Genomic DNA, 21,632 nt, shown 5'->3' with positions numbered 1-21,632 from the left:
AGGCTATAACTAGTTATGATTTATTTATATTATACTATAGAATTTCGAGCTTATTTATTAGATAAAAGGTAGTCCTAGTTATCTTAGTTATACTAGTTATCGCTATATTCTAAAGCCTTATAAAAGAACTCTTCCTCTAGTTCTAGAGGCGAGCTACTAATATAGAATATATCTCTATTAAAGATATCGCTAAAGTAGAGTCTATGGCTTAGTAGAAGTATCTCCTCTATAGGCGCTAGAGCTAGGGGATATAATAGAAGAATTTATAGATATATATACTATTCCTATACTAGCGGGTCTTAAATACTAAGCTATTCCCTAGCGCTCTAAAGTAGCTATATAGCTAGGTTAGTAGGAGCTAGAGCTAGAGCTAGAGCTAGAGATAGAGATCTGGCCTATATAACTTAGTTATTTTCTATATCGATCTAGGGCTCTTTAAAGCGGCGTTTCTTATACTATAGAAGATACTCTAGGTCTAAGATAGGGTCCTAGAGTCTCCGCTACTAAGAGCGAGAGTTCTAGGTATACTCTATAATAGTAAGGGCTATTTCTATAAGCTCTAGCTATGTAGATAAGCTCTTATCGCTAAAAGTAGAGGTTTTTAACTTATTCTTAGAGCCCTTAGGTTAACCCTAGGTCTTCTAGACTACTAGTTGACTAGTTAGTGGAGCTATATACTAGCTAGCGAGTGGAACTAGATACTAGCTGGTTAGCTAGCTGGATTAGAAGTTAAAGTGGTTCGCTAGAGCATAGACTAAGTCTTTAAGCCTAGCTTATAGCGTGAAATTGAACTCTAGGGCGCGCGCTAGAGCGTATGCTATAGCTAGAGCTTATACTAGAGCTCGTGCTAGAGCTTATACTAGAGCTAGAGCTAAAGTTAGAGCTAGAGCTAGAGCATATAGTATATAGAGATATAGAGGTATATAGTAATATAGTAGGTATTCTATATATATCTACTCTATCTTAGCCTTCGCTTCTCTCTTAACTAGATAATCTAAGCTTATAGGCTAGTAATTACCTAAGTAATTAGTATACTTAATTTAGATAATACCGCTATATATAGAAGGGCACTCCTAGATTAGGTGCTCTTCTATATAGTGACTATATATAAAGTTTCTATATAGATAGTATAATTAAATATACCCTAGTTTCTAGCACTTATAGTATAGCTTTATTCTACTATCTTAGTAGAAAAAGATAATAGAATAGACCTTAGAGTTATAGTATAGGCCTTAATTAATAGCTTAATTTACTATAACTAGACTATTAAACTCTATTACTACTAATACTTCGCGCTAGCTCTCGCTATATAGGTAGATAAGTTAGTTAAGATAGATAATCTCTACTTTTCTACCCTAATTTAATATATTCTACTACTAAATCTTACTAACTAAGCCTTCTTAAGTCTTAGGCGTAAGCTAGAAGCTCTAGATTAGTAATCTATATATAATAATACCCTATAATAGACTCTAGATCTATACTACTATACTAAATATATATAACTATCTCTTATAGTAAATATAGAGAAGCTTTATATCTATAGCTAAGTTAGCTAATAATAAGATATTACTAGATAGTAATATATAAGTAATAAGAAATTCTATATTACTAGCTAGTATAGTAGAGGTCTTTAAGCGCGCCTACTATATATATAGATACTCTACTTCCTTTATAATTACTTTAGCTTCTATCTACCTAATCTTATCCCTTTATACTAGGTCTATCTTAATTATAATAGATTAATCCTTATAGAGTTCTACCTTACTTATATCTAGTAATACTATATTATTACTTTAGTTAATAGAGAGATTAGCGAAGACTATCTAGTACTACTAGGCGCCTATCTAGAACGCTTTCTAGTGGTCTATTAAGGATAGGGTTAAAGTAGAAGTTACTAATAAGATTATTAACTTTTTAATACTATTAATTCTAGTATTTAAGCGCTATATATTAGCGATAATTACTTTAAGAGTAGAGATTACTTTTACTATCTCCCCCTAAATATCGCTAATATCCTACTTTATCTATATAATAAACTAGTGGACTATCTAGATATAGCGAGTAATATATAGGTCTTTCTTACTCTCTTCTAGGAAGTATAGGGCCTTATCTACTCCCTTAATAAGTTAATCTATACTAGTTATATTATTCTTATTAATTTTAGTTAGTCTTAGCGTTATAAATTTTTAGTTTTCCCTATATTCTATAGCTATAAAACTATAGTTTAGGCGTATAACTCTAATAGCTATTATCTTAACCTATAAAACTAATATTAAAATATAGCTATTAAAGTAATTAAGATTTTAAACTAGGTCTTAAAGCCCTAGGACCTCTAGATAGTAAGATATTTTAAGAATTTAATTTACTAAGAGATAGATATTTTTAATATTTAAGTAATTAGAAATCTCTTAGTCCTAACTTATAGAGCTTTTACTATATCTATTACTTTAATAAATAATAGAGATATTACTAGATTAGTAAGATAAGCTTATATTACTATTAAAAGATACTTAAATTATAGTTAAAGTGTTATCTTACTATTAATAATAACTCTAACTAAATTAAAAATTTATCTACTACTATAGAAGAGAAAATAGTAATTTAAGAACCCTATCTTTAAAATTATAATAGCTTATTAGTTAATAAAAGCCTATTAATTAGACTTATATCTTTACTTTAATTATAACTCTAGAACTATTAATAAAGAGAAAGAGAGATAAGCCTAAAGTAAGCTTAATTTAAGATTAAAATAATATTATAATAAATAAATTATCTATTCTACCTAAGCTATATAAATATAAATCTATCTTTTTAAAAGTAGATTTAAAGATATTACCTACTAATTAAGTAAGTAATTATTTAATTAATTTAATTAAAGATTCTAAGCCTCTATATAGGCCTATATATCTATTATCTTAGAATAAACTAAAATTACTTTAAGATTACTTAGTAGAAAATCTTAAAAATTAATAAATCTAATCTTTAAAAAGTCCTATAAGAGCTCCTATTCTTTTTATACTAAAGAAAGATAGAACTCTTTATTTATATATTAATTATAGAGATTTAAATAAGGTTTTAATAAAGAATTAATATCTATTATCTCTTATTTCTAAGATTCTAGATAGATTATTTAGCTTTTAATATTTTAGTAAAATTAATATATAAAATATATATTATTAAATTTAAATTAAAAATAGAGATAAATAGAAAATAGTATTTTAAATCTAATATAGTTATTTTAAATATATAGTTATATTATTTAGGTTAATAAATATATCTATTATATTTTAGAACTATATCTATACTATTTTATATAGGATTTTAGATAAATTCTATATTACTTATTTAGATAATATTCTTATATTCTTTAGAATAAGAAGTAAGTATATAAATTATATTAAGTAAGTATTATAGCGCTTATAAAAAGCTTAGTTATATACTAAGCTATTAAAGTATATATTCTATTAATCTAAGATTAAATTCTTTAGATATATTATCTTAAGAGAGGGTATTATTATAGATTAAGAAAGGGTTAAATCTATTATTTCTTAGCTAATATCTAAGAGTTTTAGAGATATCTAAGTCTTTATTAGATTTTATAACTTTTATTATAGATTTATATATAACTTCTCTTAAATTATATAATCTCTTATTTCTCTTTTAAAAGAAAATAAAGATAGAAAGAAGCCTAGTTTATATTCTCTACTAGAATATAAGAAGGAAGCCTTTTAAAAGCTAATTAATACTTTTAAATTAGCTCTACTTCTAGTTTACTTTAATCCTAAATTACCTATTAGACTAGAAACTAATATCTCTAAATAGGGAATAATAGATATTCTATTCTAGCTAGATAAAAAAGGAGTTTTTTACTCTATAGTATTCTAGTCTTAAAAATTTACTAATTTAGAAGTAAATTATAGTATATCTAATTAAGAGCTATATACTATAGTATATTCCTTTAAAATATAGCGCTATTATCTAAAAGAAAGTAAGTATATAATTAAAGTACTCTTAGATTATACTAATTTATAAGCTTTTATAAAGTAATAAAAAATTAATAGTTAATAAGTAAGATAGTATATAACTTTATTATCTTTTAATTTTATTATAAAATACTAATCTAATAAGACTAATCTAGTAGATACTCTATTAAGACTATTTAGAAAATCTAAGAATACTTAGGATCTTAGTCTTTTAATCTTACTTTAGTATTAAGTTACTTCTAATTTAATATTAAATTAGGAAGTAAGAGCTCTATCTATTATATATAATTTAGATCTAATTAAATAAAAAGTTAAAGTTTAAGGGGTATTTTCTTATATATAGGAAGACCTAGCTAGAAATTATTAATCCTATATTAATATAAATATAGTTAGAAGTAATAACTTATCTAATATATAAAATATATTATTAAGAGATAATCTAATAATAGAAATCTACTAAGTTTAATCTAAAGATCCCCTTATTTTATATTATATACTAACTATTAGAAATATCTAAGAAAATAGATTAAATAAAGATATAAATAAATACTAAGTAATATTATAGTCTATTAAGTAGAAGTTAGGTTTTCTTATTATTAAATAAGCTAAGTAGAAGTAGTAGTAGTAGTAGTAGTAGTAGAATTTATTTATCTAATCTAGCTTATCTCTAGTAATAGCTACTATATAGGGGTATTACTAGGCCTATCTAGTAATAAAATAGTATGCTATATCTAAGATATATTATATATAGAGGTAAAGTTAGGGCTTATCTATAACCCCTAGTTACCTATAATCTATAAAAATTAAGTATAAAAATATTAAAATAAAGGAAAGAGCGTTAAAGGAAAGTTAATCTCTACCCTAGTAATATAGCTACTAGTATCTAGTTCGTTTCTAGCTTAACTAGGAGGCTTACTATATCTTCTAAACTCCTTATGAGATTATTATACCTACTATACCTATAACTTTATTTTTCTACCCTATATACCTCTATAGTTTCGCTATATCTCCTATTTCTACTCTTACTTCCTACTTCTAATACCCCTTATACTACTATATCCTCTTCTTCTTACTCTATCCTTACTTTCGCCTTACTTCTACCTCTATAATATACTATCTCTAGATATATAACTATTTCCCTAGCTAGTTAGCTACTTCTATATTATTCTACCTCTTAAGGGAAGGAGGGGACCTAGCCCTTCTTCCTATAATCTATATTTTATCTACTACTACTATACTACTTTATTAGATTATACTAGTTATTCTTACTACTCTAGGTCTAGTTTAAATCCTATAGCGTTAGGATTAATTATATAAAACTACCTAAGAAGTTAGGTCTTTTCTATAAAGATAGAGATTACTAGTATAGTACTTCGCTCTTATATAAGCTAGTTAAATAATAGAGATATATATATACGCGCTTATATAAGCGCTATTTATATATCTCTATACTTATCTTTAAAAAAGGGGTACTCTAAGAGTATATATCTTAGTTACTAGTGCCTAAGATTATATATATAGTAAGATAAGTTTATAACTCTAATTCTTTATAGATAATACTTTAATCTAATAATATTAAGCTATATTTAAAGTATAATAGATACTAACGCTTTTCTTTAGTTTTTCTAGTAGTCTAGAACCTTCTTTATAAGTACTAGAATTAACTATTTTATTACTTTTCCTATCTTCTCTTTCTTCTATACTATCTCCTATATAATCTTTATCTATTCCTAAATACCTTACCTTACTACTATAGCGAGCTTAATATACTAGTTATATAGGCCTAGTATATCTATCTCTACTTTTACTATTTACTTTATATACTTATCTATAAGCTTATTACCTAGAATCCCTTAATAAGTAGGGATCTAGTAGAGCTTAATCTAGATATCTTAATCTATAAGTTTTTAAAGGTTTTTAATAGCTCTATAGAGATAGACCTAACTAAAAGATATATATAGGTAGAGAAGCGCTTAGAGAGTAGCTTAGCTATTAGAGAAGATTATAGTATACTATATATATACTTATATAATCTTAGTTACTATCTTAATAGCCTAGAGCTCTATAGAGTAGACTATTAAGTCTTACTCTATATCTATCTAGTAGTAATAGTACTTATAAGTAGCCTTTATTATTACTATAGTACTAACTTTCCCCTTAATTCTACTTCTATCTATATATATTAGTATTTTATCTTAATTCTTACTAATCTCTATATACTCCTTTATAGCTTTATTATACTCTAGGATAAAGACTTCTAAAGGCGCGCGCTATAATACCTAGATATATACTTACTAGCTCTTCTATTAACTTAGTAAAGCTCCTAGGGGAGCTATTAAGTATCTACTCTTCTACTATATATATATCTCTATTAATAACTATCTATTATATTAATATTATTATTAAGAATACTATTAGATTATAAGCTATAGAACTCTATATATTAGATCTATATATATCTAAAGAGTTATCTCTATAGAGATATACTCTATCTAGATACTAATTAATAATAAGTAGAGCTTAATATTTAGTGCTTCTACTATACTAGTCTTAAAGGCTCTACTAATTAGGTACGCTACTTACTTCTAGATTACTATAAATTTATTATTAATTACCTAAGCTTTTCCCTTATCTATTATAAGTAGAGAATACTATACTAATATACTATAGAGTATCTATAGGATTACTATAGCTTAATATATCCTTTATATAGCTAGTATAGATACTCCCTATATAAATCCTACTAGACTTTATAGTACTTATATAGATATACTCCCTTTTATAACTACTTTTTTATTATAGTAGGAAAATATAAGCTATAGATCAAGCTAGAAGCTAAGATATCTTATTATTTACTTTAGGAAGATAATATTATAAAGTCTATCTTAATCTTTAACTAAAAGAAAAGACTAGCCTTTATATTTTTACTCTAATAGTATAAAGTATATAAGATTATACTTCTTTAGGTTAAAGATAGAGGTATATTATTATATCTAGATTATCGATTTCTTATATACTTTCTTAAGCTTAGAGATAGTCTACTACTCTATCTTATTAGTTACTATAAAGCCTATATTATTAACCTAGTCTATAGTAGAGAGATCTCTACTTCTAGTCTAGTAGTCTTTAAGTAGATCTATATTATAGAGAAGATAGAGGATTAGTAAGAGAGGAGATCCTTATAGAATATTAGTTAGTATAGAAATACGCTCTAATATACTCTTTAGTATATAAATATATATACTTCTACTAATTAGAAATACTCTAATCTAGGGTATAAGCTACCTAAGATATTATTTTTAGAGGTTATAGAGTAGATATATATATAATATATTATTATATACTCTAGAAATATCTAGTATAAGGAGAGAGACTATAGAGCCTCTTCTCTATACGCTATATATCTAATCTAGTATAATTTAGATAGTATATTCTATAGATATATCTTATCTTCTACTAAGATAACCTTTTAGTAGTAGCCTATACTCTTCTATAGTATAAGATATATATCTTATAATAATAGACTTAAGGAATTTACTAATTATATTAAGAAGAGTAACTAGTTAATATAACTTTACTTCCTAGTAGTCTTAGTTACTAGCCTTATAGAGCACTACTATAATAGACTACTAGAAGTAGCCTAGATTATAGCCTATTTATATATATATATTAAAGAGCTAGTAGAGCGTACTTACTACTATAGGGATTTTAATTAGCTTATATTAAAGAGTATTTAGAATCACGTCTTCTCTAGGGGCCTTATCTATAAGAGTAGCTTATATAGCTTCCTAGATCTTATAGTATATAATTTTAGGGAATTCTATACTTTCTAGATATATATATCCTTATATATCTTCTATATCTACTTCTAGAGATTATAAGAAGAAAGTATACTAGAAAGCTACTACTTTCTACTCTATAGTCTCTACTACTTTATTATAGGTTTAAAGTATAGATATAAGTCTATATTTATAGATACCGCTATAGTTCTACGCCTATTTTACTAATCTCTATATATTATAGGGGCCCTCTTCTATAACCTTCTATATATATTAATAGTAGGCTTTACTAAGTATGCCCTTAATAAGCTAGTTCTTATTATTCTAGGCCTACTTATAGTAGAGCTTATTAAGCGGGTTATATAAGCGAGTCTATATATAGTAGAGATAGCGTATAGTCTTAACCGCTTCTCTATACTCCTAGGTAAAGTTAGAGTTTAACTATATAGATAGCTTAGCCTATAGTATAAAGGCGTTAATTATAGCTTATATAGTACGTATAAAGGCCTAGGTTTTAAGCTCTATATATTACTTAGTTATAGTGGTAGAAGTTAGGTCTTATAGTATAATATGCTTTTTAATGAATTCTATAAGGATCTTATCGTCTATAGCACTCTAATTTTAGTATTCTAGGGCCTTATAGAGCGACGTCTATATATTAAGAGTTATCTATATTAGATAGTGATCAGATTAATATTCGATCTTGTCTACATACCTATAGTTAACCAGTCAACTAGTAAGCTCCTTACTAATCTATATTAAGTCAATCACTGATTCTACTCCTCCACGCTCCTATATAGTCCTACTAGCCTCTATAAGTATAGCTAAGTAGAAGTTAGGTTATTCTATTATAAGATAATTAAAGTAGAAGTTAGGTTTTTCTACTACTAAGTAGAAGTTAGGCTATTTTATTACTAGATAAAAGTTAAATAAAAGTAAAGTAAGCTAGAAATAAGCTTAAAAAGCTACTAAATTAAGTTCTATTACTAAGTTATTAAAAAGGATAGTAAAATATTAGATTATAAGTCCTATTAATATAAGAAGTTATAACCCTTATTCTAAATAAAAGAATAATAAAGGAATAAATAAGACTTAGTCTCTTAGTTTTAATAGATTAATATTATTTAAAAAGTATTATTATATCCCCTTAGTAATAAAATTAAGATAAATCTTATTAGAATTATACTATAATAACCCTCTAAATAGCTATTTTAGGGAGTGTAAAATAAGTAAGTTATTAAAAATAAACTTCTATTAAGAGTAAATTAACTAAGAAATTAAAGATTATATTAAAGAATATATTATATATTAAGATATTACTTTACTAAGATATTATTTATATAGTAAGCTAAACTTACTTCTAATTCTATCTTAATCTTAGTCTAAATTAACTATAGATTTTATTACTAGCTTACTCTAAATCTTCTTTAAAGAATTAATTATTAACTCTATTTTAGTTATAGTTAATTACTATATAAAAATAGCCCTATTCTTTACTATTTCTATAATAGTTAATTTAAATAAACTAATAGAGTTATTCTATAATAAAATAGAACTAAAATATAGAAAAAAAAATATCTATCTCTTAGTAAAACGAATTCTTAAAATATCTCGCTAATTAAAGGTCCTAGGGCTTTAAGACCTAGTTTAAAATCTTAATTACTTTAATAGCTATATTTTAAGGAGTTTAATACTACCACACCCCTAATATTAGAGCCACACCCCCACGTGACCAGAACCTACTAGATACGGTTAGCTTAGGGCATTTCTGCTTATTAATACCATATGATTTACCATATCCCTCTCCGCTTTTTACACCGCTTTGCACACCGCTTTCTAAGGAAAATTCTAAGCCAATCTCTACACACTTGCTGCTCACCGCCCAGCTCCACACCACCACATACGTCACAATGGATATCTTTGACCTCAATTCTGACCCTCCGAGCGTAAGCCCTGACCCCCAGGCCCCACCGAGTCCTACTCCACCGAGCCCGAGTCTACCCCTAGTTACCATGCCTCCACCCCCGGAGGGCATCGAATACCGCACACCACAGCTTGGGATAGAGCACATGAACCAATTTGCAGAGCAATATGGGTATTCTGTCTCCACTGAACGATCTAAGCATAATACAGTGTACGTGTGCTGTACACGTGGGCGAAAGCCTCGGGATAGGCACAAAGACAAGGAGCGCAAGCGAGTCTCGACGTCAATTGCTATGGCTTGCCCATTCTCCGTGATCCTTAAGCTTAAGGCTAATCACGATGCCTGGGTCTTGGAACACAGGGTCATTTCCCATAATCATGAGCCTATAGCGACATCAACCCACGCCATACACCGAAAGCGTGAGCTTACCGCGAAGCTTGACTCGATTAACGCATGGATCAAGCGAGGCCTCGATACTCGATTCATTCTTACGTCTCTTCGTGAAGAAGACCCCTACTCGTGTATTATCGCCTAGGATATCTATAACCACCGTCAAAAGCTTCAACTCGAGTTTCTTGCAGGCCGCACACCTATACAAGCTCTTCTATAGGAGCTCCTGAAGGGTGGAGATTGGGTTTTTAAGTATGACCTCGATGAGCAGAAGCATGTGAGTGTGCTCTTCGGGACGCATAAGATATGCCTCCATATGCTTGCCTCTTACCCATGGGTTATCTCCATAGACTGCACCTATAAGACGAATCGCTTTAGTATGCCCCTCCTCGATATCGTTGGATTCACAGCGACTGGTTTAACCTTCTTTATCGGTTTTGCCTTCCTAAAGGATGAGAAGCAGGAGACATACGAGACGGCCCTAGGATATCTCGCTGAGTTATTCCACACCATACCTAACCAGCCTTATCCTCGAACAATTCTAATGGACAAGGAGCGAGCGCTAATGTCTGTAATCACAACTGTCTTTCCTGATACAAAGAACATATTATGCTCTTGGCACCACTACTCGAACGTCTACAAGAAAGCAGGGCCTATCTTAAAGGCACGAATCAAAGCAGCAGTCGAGAACAAGACAGCTCTTCCAGATAAGCTTACGTTACCTAATCAATCAATAACAAAAGCGCAGCTTTCCGAGGCAATTAATCAGCTATCACTCGCGTCATGGGAGATCATGAAGAGTCGTTGGAATAGTGTTCTATACGCAAGTACCTCTCATGCCTTTGACTATGCGTGGAACCACTTCCAGGAACATTACAGTGACCTCGTCTTCAAACCGCTTCATACATATCTCAAGAAGGAGTGGCTTGACGACTACCCAGAGCATTTCCTAAAGCTTTTCACCCAATTTTACCTCCATCTAGGCCAGACGTCTACATCAAGATATGAAGGTGCTCACTGGCTATTAAAGCAAGACCTAACAACTTCAATTAATGATCTTTTGATCGTTTTTATTAACTTCGCAAGGGTCATTAACCGACAGTACCATATGAATAAGCTTGCCATACAAAATGGTAGGATTCGTATACCAGTAAGCGTCCGCCCCCTTTACAGACTACTTATGACCTATATCTCGAAGAAAGCCATAGAAAACGTGACAAAAGAGCTCGAGAAATACCTCCCTGAGGCCGCTGACAAACCCGTGATTTCCGCTATATATGTATGCAATTCCAAGGACACGGCAGGCACACCATATATCCATATCATCAAGCAGCACCTGGATGAGAGCCGAGGCCTTAAGCTTAACCTCTTCCATCAGCAGTGGCACCTCCACAAGCTTAGTGAAGCTCCACTAATTGCGCCTGAGCTATATATCCTCGATCCATTACCAGTTCGAGGTAAAGGTCGCCCTCGTGGGGCTAAGAACCTTATACACCTCTCCAAGAGCTCGGAGGTCCCGGCCTCGCAGGGGACTACCTCACATACATACTCGCAGCTTACACCATCCTCGCTCGAGCCATCCTCGCAAGCCCCCTCGATACAAGTACCGTCCTCACAGCCCTCGCTTATACCATACACACCAGAAGACCCGCTTACACCATTCGATCGCATAACACAACGTGAGCCTTCGGGGTTCGAGTACGTCGCTCAGGGCCCAAGAGGCGGGCTTGGGGGTCGGGGGGGGCGTGCCCGTGCCCGTGGCAAGGTAGGTCGCCCAGCAGGTAGTGGGCGGGGACGAGGCAGGGGCAGAGGCAGAGGCACATAAGCAGTTACACGTACAATACAGCAGTCACAATACTCGAATTCAGAGCTCCAGAATGGCGTCAAAATCATGCAATTTCCATGCAATTTACTATGTAAACCTGATTACTAAGTGGATTTGGTAGAGAATTCTTTTCTAGTAAAGGCGGTGAGAAGTACGGGGCAGAAAAAGGTAAACAAAGGCAGAAAACTTCCATTTTAGGAAGGCGGGGTGGATTTCATGGCAGAACCTCCAAAAAGTTGGCAGAACCGACTTTCTGGTCACGTGGGGGTGTGGCTCTAATATTAGGGGTGTGGTAGTATTAAACTCCTATTTTAATACTGGTTTTATAGGTTAAAATAGCCACTATTAGAGTTATGCGCCTAAACTATAGTTCTATAGCCGTGGAATATAGGGAAAACTAAAAAATTATAATACTAAGATTAACTAAAATTAATAAGAATAATATAACTAGTATAGATTAACTTATTAAGGGAGTGGATAAGGCCCTATACTTCCTAGAAGGGAGTAAGGAAGACCTATATATTACCTACTATATCTAGATAGTTCGCTAGTTTACTATATAGGTAAAGTAGGGTATTAGTAGAGCTTAGGGGGAGATAATAAAGGTTATCTCTACTCTTAAAGTAATTACCACTAATATATAGCGCTTAAATACTAGAATTAATAGTATTAAAAAGTCCGCTAGCTTATTAACCATAACTTCTACTTTAACCCTATCCTTAATAGACTACTAGAAAGCGTTCTAGGCGGGCGCCTAATATATAGTCTCTATAGATCCCTCTATTAACTAAAGCGATAGTATAGCGTTACTAGGCATAAGCGAGGTTAAGCTCTATAAGGACTAGTCTATTATAATTAAGGTTGACCCTATATAGAGGGATAAAATTAGGTAAATAGAGATAAAAGCGATTATAGATAAGATAGAGAGCTTATATAAGAAATATATAAGTAAGAAAACCTCCCCTACCCTAGTTAGGAACGTATATTTCTATACTACTTATATATTACTATCTAGAGATATTTTAATACTAGTTAACTCTACTACTAGGGTAGAGCTCCTCTATTATTATATAGAATAGATATATATATTTAGCCTAGTAGTATAGATTTAGAGCCTATTATAGGGCGTTATTATATATAGATTACTAATCTAGAGCTTCTAGCTTATATCTAAGTCATAAGAGGGCTTAGTAAGTGAGATTTAGTAGTAGAATATATTAAATTAGGGTAGAAAAGCGGAGATTATCTACCTTAACTAACTTACCTACCTATATAAGAGCTAGCGTAAGGTATTAGTAATAATAGAGTTTAATAGCCTAGTTATAGCGAACTAAGCTATTAACTAGGGTCTATACTAGAATTCTAAGGTCTATTCTATCGTCTTTTTCTATTAAGATAGCTAGGTAAAGCTATACTATAAGTGCTAGAAACTAGGGTATATTTAATCATACTACTTATATAGAAGCTTTATATATAGTCACTACGTAGATAAGTATCTAACCTAGGAGTGCCTATCTACGCGTAGTGGTATAATCTAAATTAAATATGCTAATTATTCTAGTGATCACTAGCCTATAAGCCTTAACTACCTAGTTAAGAGAGAAGTAAAGGCTAAGGTAGAGTAGATATACGTAGAATGCCCGCTATACTACCGCGTGCCTCTCTATCTCTATATATAGCGTGCTCTAGCTCTAGCTCTAGCTCTAGCTCTAGCTCTAGTATAAGCTCTAGCTCTAGCTCTGGCTCTAGCTCTAGCGCGTGCCCTAGAGTTTAATTTTATGTTATAAGCTAGGCTTAAAGACTTAATATACGCTCTAGCGAACCGCTTTAACTTCTAGTTTAGCTAATCAGCCAGCTAGCGCATAGTTCCACTCGCTAGCCAGTATATAGCTCTACTAGCGAGCTAGCTAGTAACTTAGAAGGCCTAGGGCTAACCTAAGGGCTCTAAGAATAAGTCAAAAACTTCTATATTTAGCGACAAGAGCTTACCCACGTAACTAGAGCTTACGTAGAATACCCTAGCCATTAGTAAGCGTGCTAGGAATAGTCATTCCTAGCAATAAGCGCTCCTAGACCCAATCTCGGACCTAGAGCGTCTCCTATAGCATAAGAAACGCCGCTTTAAAGAGCCCTAGATCGATATAGAGAATGACTAGGTCATATAGGCTAGATCTCTATCTCTAGCTCTAGCTCTAGCTCTAGCTAACCCTACTATATAGCTACTTCAAAGCGCTAAGGTATAGCTTAGCATTTAAGACCCGCTAATATAAGAGTAAGCCATATATCTACGAATTCTTCTACTATACCCCCTAGCTCTAGCGCCTATAAAGGAGACGCTTCTACTAAGCCATAGACTCTACTTTAGCGATATTTTCGATAGAGATATATTCTATATTAGTAGCTCGCCTCTAGAACTAAAGGAAGAGTTCTTCTATAAGGCTTTAGAATATAGTAATAACTAGTATAACTAAGATAACTAGGACTACCTTTTATCTAATAAATAAGCTCGAAATTCTATAATATAATATAAATAAATCGTAACTAGTTATAGCCTTATTTCTTAGGGATTAATATATATAGGAAGCTAGCGTAATTATGGTTTAAGAGCTATAGAAGAATATCTTTTCTAATATAATCTATTAGCCTATTTCCTTACTCTTCTAGCTTATATATCTAAGTATACCTAACCCCTTAGGCGTTTACTTCTATATATCTAAGAACCTCTAGCTAGGTAAGTAGTCTTATATACTTATAGATTATGATTACTAGATCTTAAAGCTCTAGAAGGCCTATATAGATAGGAACTAGAGCGATCTCTTTATATATAATATATATAATTAATAAGGTATAGATATACTAGATAAGCTCTATTAAGAGCTCTCTAAGCGTAAGGAAGTAGAGTATATTATTATAGGAGACTTTAACACCTACTATCTAGTATAGGGTAGTCTAGGAGCTCTAGTAAATATAGAATTAGAGGATTTCTTATTACTAATAGACTAGTATAAGCTTAACTTACTTATAAAGGCTAGTAGGCCTATATAGGAGTATAGAGGAGTAGAATTAATAATTAACTTAATATAGATTAGTAAGGAGCTCGCTAGTTAACTAGTTAACTATAGATATATAGATAAGATTAAATATTAATCTAATCACTATCTAATATAGATAACTCTTAATATATAGATATTACTCTATAAGGCCCTAGAATACTAAAATTAGAGCGCTATAGATAATAAGATATTTATAGAATTTATTAAAAAGTATATTATATTATAAGACCTAACTTCTACTAGCGCGTAATATATAGAGCTTAAAACCTAGGCCTTTATATATACTATATAAGCTATAATTAACGCCTCTATACTATAGGCTAAGTATTTTATATAGTTAAACTCTAACTTTATCTAGGAGTATAGAGAAGTAGTTAAGACTATATACTACCTTTATAGAATATAGACTCGCTTATATAATCTACTTAATAAACTTCGCTATAAGTAGGCCTAGAATAATAAGAACTAGCTTATTAAGGGTATACTTAGTAGGGCCTATTACTAGTATATATAGCGAGTTATTAAGGAGGGCCCCTATAGTATATAGAGATTAGTAAAGTAGGTATAGAACTATAGTAGTATCTATAAGTATAGACTTATATCTATACTCTAGGTATAAGATAGTTCTATAGTAGAGACTATAGAGTAGAAAGTAGTAGCTTTCTAGTATACTTTCTTCCTATAATCTCTAGAAATAGATATAGTAGATATAGAAGGATATATATATCTAGAAAGTATAGAATTTCTAAAGATTATACCCTATAAGATCTAGGAAGCTATATAAGCTACTCCTATAGATAAGGCCCCTAAAGAAGATATAATTCTAAACGCTCTTTAGTATAAGCTAATTAAAATTCCTATAGTAGTAAGCGCGCTTTACTAACTCTTTAATATATATATATAAATAGGATATAATCTAAACTACTTCTAGAGGTCTATTATAGTAGTACTCTATAAGGCTAGTAACTAAGACTACTAGAAAGTAAAGTTATATTAACTAGTTACTCTTCTTAATATAATTAGTAAATTCCTTAAGTCTATTATTATAAGATATATATTATATACTATAGAAGAGTATAGATTACTACTAAAAGATTATCTTAGTAAAAGATAAGATATATCTATAGAATACGCTATCTAAATTATACTAGATTAGATATATAGCGCGTAGGGTAGAGGCTCTATAGTCTCTCTTCTTATACTAGATATATCTAGAGTATATAATAATATCTTATATATATATCTAATCTATAATATTAAAAAGTATTAGCTTAGCTATCTTACTCTATAGATTAAAGCATTCCTAATAGATAAAAGCATATATATCTATATACTAGAGGGTATATTAAAGTATATTCCTACACTAACTAGTATCCTATAAGGATCTCCTCTTTTACTAATTCTCTATTTTCTCTATAATATAGACCTACTTAAAGACTACTAGACTAGAAGTAGAGATCTCTCTACTATAGGCTAGGTTAATAATATAGGCTTTATAGTAACTAATAAGATAGAGTAGTAGACTATCTCTAAGCTTAAAAAAGTATATAAGAAAGTAAGGATCTAGGCACGCTACCACGCCTCTATTTTTAACCTAAAGAAGTATAATCTAATCTACTTTATGCCCCTAGAGTAGTAAAAGATATATATAGGCTAGTCCTTTCTCCTTATTAAAGGTTAAGATAGACTTTATAATATTATCTTTCTAGAGTAAGTAATATAATATCTTAGCTTCTAGCTTAATCTATAGCTTATGTTTTCCTACTACTATAAAAAAGTAGTTATAAAAGGGAGTATATCTATATAAGCGCTATAAAGTCTAGTAGGATCTATATAGGGAGCGTCTACGCTAGCTATATAGAGGATATATTAAGTAGTAGTAATACTATAGATACTCTATAGTATATTAGTATAGTATCTATAGTTTAAGAAAGGGAAGTATAAGTATATTAGTACTAAGTTTATAGTAATTTAGAAGTATATAGCGTGCCTAATTAATAGAGCTTTTAAGACTAGTATAGTAGAAGCACTAAATATTAAGCTCTATCTTCTACTAATTAGTATCTAGATAGAGTATATCTCTATAGAGATAGCTCTTTAGATATATATAGGTCTAGTATATAGAGTTCTATAGCTTATAATCTAATAGCGCTCTTAGTAATAGCGTTAATATAGTAGATAGTTATCTATAGAGGTGTATACCTAGTAAAAGGGTAGATACTTAATAGCTCTCTCTAATACTTTAGTAAGATAGTAAAAGAGCTAGTAAGTATATATCTAGGTACTATAGCGCGCGCCTCTAGAAGTATATATCCTAGAGTATAATAAGGCTATTAAGATATATACTAAGATTAGTAAGAATTAAGATAAAATACTAATATATATAAATAGAAGTAGAATTAAGGGGAAAGTTAGTACTATAATAATAGTAGAGACTACTTATAAGTATTACTACTACTAGATAGATATAGAGTAAGACTTAATAGTCTACTCTATAAAGCTCTATACTATTAAAATAGTAATAGAACTTATATAAGAGTATATATAGTACGCTATAATCTTCTCTAATAGTTAAGCTACTCTTTAAGCGCTTCTCTATCTATATATATCTTCTAGTTAGGTCTACCTCTATAGAGCTATTAAAAACCTTTAAAAACTTATAGATTAAGATATCTAGATTAAGCTCCACTAGATCCCTACTTATTAAGGGATTCTAGGTAATAAGCTTATAGATAAGTATATAAAATAGATAGCGAAAGTAGAGATAGATATACTAGGCCTATATAATTAGTATATTAAGCTTACTATAGTAGTAAGGCGAGATATTTAAGAATAGATAAAGATTATATAAGAGATAGTATAGGAGAAAAAGAAAGTAGGAAAAGTAATAAAATAATTAATTCTAGTACCTATAAAGAAGATTCTAGACTACTAGAAAGGCTAAAGAAAAGTATTAGTATTAATTATACTCTAGATATAGCTTAATATTATTAGATTAAAATATTATCTATAGAGAATTAGAGTTATAGACTTATCTTACTATATATATAATCTTAGGTACTAGTAACTAAGATATATACTCTTAGAGTGCCCCTTTTTTAAAGATGAGCGTAGAGATATATAAGTAGCGCTTATATAAGCGCGTATATATATATCTCTATTATTTAACTAGCTTATATAAGAGCGAAGTGCTATACTAGCGATCTCTATCTTTATAGAAAAGACCTAACTTCTTAGGTAGTTTTATATAGTTAATCCTAACGCTAAAGGATTTAAACTAGACCTAGAGTAATAAGAATAACTAGTATGATCTAATAAGATAGTATAGTAGTGATAGATAAAATATAGATCGTAAGAAGAAGGGCTAGGTCCCCTCCTTCCCTTAAGAGGTAGAATAGCGTAGAAGTAGCTAACTAGCTAGGGAAATAGTTATATATCTAGAGATAGCGTGTTATAGAGGAAGTAAGGTAGAAGTAAGATAGAAATAAGAGTAGAGTAAGAAGAAGAGGATATAGTAGTGCGAGGGGTATTAGAAGTAGGAAGTAGGAGATATAAAGGTATGGGAGCGTGGAGATGCGGCGAAACCGCGGAGGTATGCGGGGCGGAAAAATAAAGTTACGGGCGTAGCAGGTGCAATAATCTTAAGAGGGGTTTAGAAGATATAGCAGGCCTCCTAGTAAGGTGGGAAAAGGCTAGTAAAAAGCTATAAAAAGCTGGATGCTGGTGGCTGTGTTACTAGGGCGGAGATTGACTTTCCTTTAACGTTCTTTCCTTTATTTCTCCTTGATTCTTTAGCGGAAATCCACACCGCTTTCTCCTTTATATTTAATATCCATACCGCTTTCTCCTTTATATTTAATTTCTTAGCAGCGGGCATACTATAGGCAGAAATAGGGTCCACCACCTATATGGCGAACCCTAACTTTAGCTCTAGCTCTATATACGCATACCTAGGTATAGCGCACTATTTCGCCACTAGGTAGGCCTAGTAGCACCCCTATATAGTGGCTATTACTAGAGGTAAGCTAGATTGGATAAATAAATTCTACTACTACTACTACTACTATAACTAAAATATAGAGCTCTAGATAGAATTATATCTAATTATAGATTAGTTTTTATAAATAATTTCTAGTCTAGCTTATATTATCTTTTATATATAAAGTAATATCTCTTTATAGTATTCTATCTCTAAACTAATAGATAAACTAAGAGAATAAACTAAGTTCTAGAATATTATTTATATTACTTTATTAATACTAAGTAAACTAACTAGCTAACTCTATTCTAAAATATAGAATTTACTTATAATAGCGCTATTAATTCTATAATAAAAGTCTTATCTTTTATTATTTTAATAAGATATTAATCTAGCTTTTATATATATACTAAGGCTAGTATTAAAGAAAGAGAGGTCCTAGAAGTTAAAGCTAAAATAATAAAAATAAGAATAATATAAGAAAAGCTTAAAAAATAGTAATAAATCGCTATTAAATTATACTAGAAATAATATAATAAGAAGTATATAAATATTATCTTTAAAAAAGAAGATCTTATTTCTCTCTTAATAAGAAATCTATAACTAAAGATTTTAGTAAAAAAGCTTATTCCTAAATTTATTAGCCTATTTAAAATACTAGATTAAATTAGCTAATAAGCCTATTAAATTACTTTATTTATAAAATATTATAAAATCTATAATATCTTTTATATTTTATTACTTAAATTATAAGTAAATTAAAAGTAAGAGTAAAGTAAAACTATATTATTTCTATCTCTAGAAGATAAGAATAATTAAGAAATAGAAGAAGTTAAAGAAAAGAAGAAGATTAATAAAGAAGATTACTTTCTATTAAGATATAAAGATTAGTCCTTAGGATATAATTAATAGATAATAAGAAAAAATATTAATATACTAGCTCTAATTAGTAAATTTAAAAAATTAAGAAAATATATTTAACTCTTACTTCTACTTTAAATTAATCTTATTTTTATTTTATTTTTATCTTACTTTATACTTAAATTATAATTAGCTTTAATAAGAAAGTCTCTTAAATCTTTATTATTTATAATTCTATAGGATTATCTTCTTTATAGTTTCTAATAGTATTAATTTTATCTATACCCTAAATAATATAAATAGCCTATTTAATCTCTTCTAAGAGTATATATTTTATTATTAGCTAGTAGATATATCCTTTATTACTCTCTTAAAGTTATAATAAATACTTATATTAAAGACCTATTATATTATAGTCTACTCTAACTAGATAATATAAAATAATATCCTATTTATATTAGATAAGATATTTCTAATAATTTACTTTAGTAATCTAAAAGTAAGAGATTAATAAATTAATACTAAAATAATAATAAGTTAATATATACTAGAATTACTATCTTTTTCACTATTAAATTATATATAATATAATATATTATTAAAGAAGCTTCTAAGCTCTATCTTAGATTATAAACTACTTATTTTAATCTTAAATAAAATTTATCTTCTATTTAGTCCTCTTTTAGTAGATTCTTAGCTCCTAGAGGCTCTTAGAATTTTATAGTCTATTTAATAATAAGATTAAAATTAGTTATATTCTCTACTATTCTAGTATTAACTTATTTATATATCTTTTTAATAGAAGTATAATAATTATATAATATAGTAGTAATATCTTAATATAAATAAGATATTAAGATTAATATATCTAGATTAATAAAAGCTTTAATCTTAGCTATAATATCTACTATAGATTTAACTAGAGTCTAAATAAGTAATTAATTATAAAAGTATTATATATACTATAACTATATTACTATAATTACTTAAGTACGCTAAATTATAGGAACTATAATATAAATATAATATAAAAGTAAATTAAAAATAAAGTAATATCTAAGAGTAAACTAAAATTTTAAAGTTACTATATATTATATTAAATAAAGAAATATATATTATATATAACTAGAAGTTCTTTAATATATATTCCCTAAACTTCTATTAGTTTCCTATATTATTCTTTATCTAGAATTAAGATTAATTCTATAGAAAGAGAGAGAATAATTATTATAAAAGAAAAGATAGATATCTATTTTTTTAAGATAGAAATTATAGAATACTTTAGATATCCTAAAATAGTACTAAATTAGTTCTAATTTAACTTCTAGATTAAGAGTAAGCTCTAGGCTTACCTAGAGCTAATCTATAATAAAGAGATATTTAAAGTAAGATTATTATAAACTATTTATTTTACTCTTACTTAGCTCTTACTTCCTCTATATTAAGAAAGAAGAAGAATCTCTCTCTTTTTAGATTCTTCTCTTCCTTAAGAATTAGTTTTAAAACTAATATAATCTATATTACCTTAGACCTTAAATCTATACTATATTAGTATTATTTTATATTCCTTTTAGTTCCCTTTTACTATCTTCTTACCTAGCCCTTTTATTCCTTATAATTATTACCTTATAATATAGATTATTCTTTATTTAATATATATATATAAAGGGTAGTTAAGGCGAAGACTAAGATATATAATTAGTAAGGTAGTAGAGCTATATATTCTATATATATATAGACTAGAATAGACTATAATTAAAAAAAAGTCTTAGTAGAAAATATACAAAACTAGATAGATATTAGGCAAAGTCAGGCGAAAATCAGGCCAAATCAGGCTA

At 29.2% G+C, this 21,632-nt stretch overlaps 2 protein-coding genes across 2 annotated transcripts; both read left to right on the top strand.

The window, feature by feature from the left end:
* Positions 1 to 9,672: 9,672 nt before the first annotated feature.
* N7503_001215 (uncharacterized protein) lies at positions 9,673 to 10,221 on the top strand (the record flags this gene model as incomplete). The annotated part of the gene is made up of 1 exon (XM_057060776.1): positions 9,673 to 10,221. The coding sequence occupies one exon, from the start codon at positions 9,673 to 9,675 to the stop codon at positions 10,219 to 10,221; it is 549 nt and encodes a 182-aa protein (XP_056927699.1).
* Positions 10,222 to 10,455: 234 nt separating this feature from the next.
* On the top strand, positions 10,456 to 11,901 carry N7503_001214 (uncharacterized protein; the record flags this gene model as incomplete). Its single annotated transcript, XM_057060775.1, has 1 exon — positions 10,456 to 11,901. One exon carries the CDS (start codon positions 10,456 to 10,458, stop codon positions 11,899 to 11,901), a length of 1,446 nt encoding a protein of 481 aa, XP_056927698.1.
* Positions 11,902 to 21,632: the final 9,731 nt, after the last annotated feature.

Source organism: Penicillium pulvis (assembly GCF_028828015.1).
Source record: "Penicillium pulvis strain IBT 33274 chromosome Unknown contig_10_segment0_segment0, whole genome shotgun sequence".
In the NCBI taxonomy this organism is placed as follows: Eukaryota; Fungi; Ascomycota; class Eurotiomycetes; order Eurotiales; family Aspergillaceae; genus Penicillium; species Penicillium pulvis.
This window is presented reverse-complemented; position numbering and strand designations above follow the sequence as displayed.